The sequence below is a fragment of the Lepisosteus oculatus genome, chromosome 2, assembly GCF_040954835.1.
Source record: "Lepisosteus oculatus isolate fLepOcu1 chromosome 2, fLepOcu1.hap2, whole genome shotgun sequence".
NCBI lineage: Eukaryota > Metazoa > Chordata > Actinopteri > Semionotiformes > Lepisosteidae > Lepisosteus > Lepisosteus oculatus.
This window is the reverse complement of record NC_090697.1, coordinates 49,649,764-49,653,874: the sequence shown is the minus strand read 5'-3', so window position 1 is coordinate 49,653,874 and position 4,111 is coordinate 49,649,764. Positions and strand designations below refer to the sequence as shown.

General features: G+C 34.9%; 1 protein-coding gene across 1 annotated transcript; it reads left to right on the top strand.

Moving 5' to 3' along the window:
- The first annotated feature begins 455 nt into the window (after nucleotides 1–455).
- tcf21 (transcription factor 21) lies at nucleotides 456–3,758 on the top strand. Its single transcript, XM_006625826.3, has 2 exons — nucleotides 456–1,020; nucleotides 1,739–3,758. Exons 1-2 carry the CDS (start codon nucleotides 571–573, stop codon nucleotides 1,826–1,828), a joined length of 540 nt encoding a protein of 179 aa, XP_006625889.1. The 5' UTR covers nucleotides 456–570; the 3' UTR covers nucleotides 1,829–3,758.
- Nucleotides 3,759–4,111: the final 353 nt, after the last annotated feature.

Sequence of the window (4,111 nt, the reverse complement as noted above, 5' to 3'; positions counted from 1 at the left end):
ATTTACGTCATTTTACATATCTTATTGCTATTCTCTTAATAACAAAAAAATGTCATTCTTTTTTTTTACAGAGGAAGCCATATTAAAAGTGTTATGAATTTCATTGTAATCGTTTTCTGAATTGTATCTGGGATATTCAGAAAAGCCTTACAGTATGCATGTTTATAAAGAAATAACAGTATTTTCGTTCCTACAAGTTCGATTCCAGTGCCTTGGGGCCCTGTTGAGATCTGTTATTTTCAAACACGTGTTGCTTAATAACCCATTATTTACTTACAATTTCAAATTAGCATTGTTTCTCTGTTGTTGTTTTCTTTCGTGCAACTTCGTGCAACAGGCAGCCTATCTGTCCTGAGAAATACATACTGTATGTTTGGCACCCACCCCCTCACTAGTAGTCACGCCCCTGCACATCTGAGATAAATTGACAGTTCGCAAAAAGAGGTTTCCAGAGCCTTATTTTAAACACTGCTCATGAATGGTTTCCAGAGCAAAACCGGTTTACCATCCTTCGTCCTTTGAGCAACACAGATTTACCGTGCAGCTAGTTAGGACAGCTTTGCTGTGAAAATGTCCACGGGATCCATCAGTGACGTTGACGATCTTCATGAAACAGATCTGGCCGAGTGTGACATCCTCAAACTGGGGTCTGGCAAAGACTCAGGCACCTCTAACGAAAGTACAGAGGAGAGCTCAAACTGTGAGAGTGGTTCGCTTACAAAGGCTAGGGGCGCTTCAGGAAAAAAGCGAAAAGCATCGTCCAGGAAAATTTCTTTGAATGGAGTGGCGCATGAGGGTAAACAGGTTCAGAGAAACGCTGCCAACGCCAGGGAGAGGGCCAGGATGCGCGTTTTGAGTAAAGCCTTTTCCAGGCTGAAGACTACTTTACCGTGGGTACCGCCGGACACCAAGCTATCAAAACTGGACACCCTGAGACTGGCATCAAGCTATATAGCCCACTTGAGACAAATCCTGGCCAACGATAAGTATGACAATGGGTACATACACCCAGTCAATTTGGTAAGTAGGAGCTACCTTAAGCTTTCACTGAAAGCACATAAAATGTAATTCTACATGCTGTATTTCATTTAGATTGAAAATCTAAAGAAATTGTGTTTGCGCTGGATCTCTAAAATCTAGTCAAAAACCGTGGTTCTCTTTTGTTGTTGAAATTTCGTTGTCTATACCCAACTCTCATTTATGTAAAAGGAGTAATGAGAATAGATGTTTCCTTCTTTTTCAAGCAATCCACTCATACCATTTTTCTTTCTCGGTTTTTAACTGCTCCGAGGATTGTCGGTTCTTGAGAAAACATTTGCACTGACTTGCTCCCTACCACGCAGGCAAAGGCCAAATAAAAACTATTTAAAAATGTCATGCTGAAGTAGCGTAACTGTTTAGAGCTCGCAAAACATACTGTACATGTCTATGCTATTCTGTATCCATATAGTGCCGCAGATCATAATCAAAGATGGACATCCTTCCCGGTTCTGTAACGCAGTAGCCTGCATTATCTTTAAAACACTATGAAAAAAAATACATTTCACTAATCTAAATCTTGTCACTAAGTATTCTTTTTTTTTGTATTTCTGTATGTGGTGGGTAACACCGTTGCCACATTGTAGCTTACGATATACTGAATTCACTTTGGTGTAGTTGAAGTGCAAAAAGAAAACGTATAAAAACGGAAACAATGTTGCAGTTTGTTTTGTATTTCATTAATATTATTATTTTTTAGACATGGCCCTTCATGGTTGCTGGAAAACCAGAAAATGAACTGAAAGAAGTTTTGAATACATCACGATTGTGTGGAACTACAGCCTCTTGATTCGACGGTTGGACATGTCTAAAATGGGCTTCAAAAAGAAAAGAAATGTGAGAAAAACTTTTGCTCTTAAGAAGATATTTTACAAATTAAGACACGAGAGGGGACCAAATCTTCAATTCATTCCTCTGGAAAAACAAGTTATTTAAAGTATGCTGACTTTATGTTCGCCTTGCTGGTTCAAGTGCTGTTTAATGTTTTATTTGTATCATGCTAAAATGATTTATAAAGAGTTTGTTGTCATATAGCTGCAAATACATCTATAGGTGACTTTGATAGTCATTGCTGTACAAAAGAAGACATAACTATATTTTTTCCAGCCGCGTTTTTTTATATAATTCTTGTAAATAAACATTTTCAAATATTCGGAATCATCCACATGCATTTCATTATTGCTTTTTGCTAGTGAAAAGAATATTCTAGTGTTCTTTCTGAAATCGCTGGTTACAAAATATAGAGTCTCCAAATCACCTATAGGGAAAAAGACACCAAAACCAATTACAGAGAAGAAACCGATAACGTTGTTTATTGTTTTTAACTCGCTTAAACAAACTAATGATTCTGTTCTAATAGTTCCTTCGTAAAAAACAAACAAACACATGCTATCAGTTTCAACTTCTGCATTTCCGAATAAAAAATAAATGGGTTTAATTAATAAATGTAACTTTAACCGCCAGGAAGCGTAACAGTTTTACATGTGGTAGAAATACCTTCGAATAATATTTTTTCCTTATATGAACATAAAGTAGAAATATTGTGGTATTGATAATACTGTAATCATCAATAAGAACAATCACAATACTTTGTTGTTCTTTAAGTTCCGCTTGTATGCAATATCGTCAAAAGTTCGAAAAAGTATACCCTTTGGAAGAATTAGAAAGAAAACGTGGACCTTGCTTATTTATTAACTGGTATACGCAAGCTGACATAAAAAGTGCTAAAAGCTGGTATGTTTTCAGCTGCCAAATATTATAGTTTTGAGCTAGTACGCACCAGATCTGACACATTTGTTTAAATCTTAGGGTTATGACCGCACTGTTTATATAATGCAGACAGTTATTTATGCAGAAGGTTACTCCCTAGACCGTGGATTTATAGCGACAAACAAACATAGATATTCAGTAAACCTTTGTCGGCAAATTATCGTGCAGCCTATTAAATAGCCTACGCAAAGTAAATTGAACTTCTAAAGTAGGAATCTAAAAAGAAGGCATGTTTATTCATATATAAATATGTAGGAGATACTCCTCCATACGTGTTAGTATTATATTAAATTTGCTCACATATTCTGTTTTCCATCTTTTCAACCCCAATTAGCTGCTACTGTTAGAAAATAATTGGATACGCATTTTCTGCCGTCGACAGTTAAAAAAACAAACATTCTGAAGTACGAATTCCTGAATAATATTCTAAACAATTTTGAACACAAGGGCTGCACTGAAAAATCATTCACAATACATTTAATAATTTATTGACTGTTAACTGGTTCTTTTTGCAAAAACATCTGTCAACAAAGTACTATTGAACATTTTTCAGAAACTTATATGTGCATCTTAGCCATGGGAATACATCTAGAATCAGAAAAGTTAGAATTTGAAATAAATATATCTTAATTAAAGGTTAACATATGTAAAGTACCTAAATTAAATAGGACATTTTTTAAAAGCATTTATAAAAAACATTGATCTTTGGTATTCTAAAATGTAAAAACGCATTACATCAATAAAATGTCATAAGTTTTTGATATTACACATCTTGCATTTTTCTCTGAGGAAATGCTTAGAGAAGTTGCTTAAAGGTTGCATTACTTTAGTTTTAAAATAATCATGAGATTACATAGGCTGTGCTAAAGAATTAAACTATTAATACAGCAAGGTGTTGTGGAACTGAAACATGTAGAAATAAGAAACAAAACAGCAAAACAAAGCAATAAGTAAGTGTGAAAGCCTTAAAATGTGTTTTGTAATTTTTCTTATTACCAACAAGTTCGGGTTTGTAAAACTGTTTCAGTAACTTCAATTAATCTGGTATTTCTGCCAGGCCTCTTGAAGACACAGAAGTGCCATTATCCTTATCTGGATACCAAATGGCTGGCTTTTTATACTATTTAGCAGATGGAAAAAGGTCATTTGCAGAGTATTGTCTTGGGAAATATATATATTACCAACCTTAATAAAGAAATCATAAATGTTTTACAAATCCTGCGGCCTAGTACTCCTGACTAAACCAGTGCCTTTTAAAACTCAAAATGGTACAGAAATGTTTTAGCATCATAGTTATGTGGGT

Bases quoted from the DNA above. Each gene is read 5' to 3' on its own strand.
- tcf21 (XM_006625826.3), top strand. From the start codon at position 571: ATGTCCACGGGATCCATCAGTGACGTTGACGATCTTCATGAAACAGAT. The intron at 1,021-1,738 runs GTAAGTAGGAGC...ATTATTTTTTAG, and splicing joins ACATACACCCAGTCAATTTG to ACATGGCCCTTCATGGTTGC.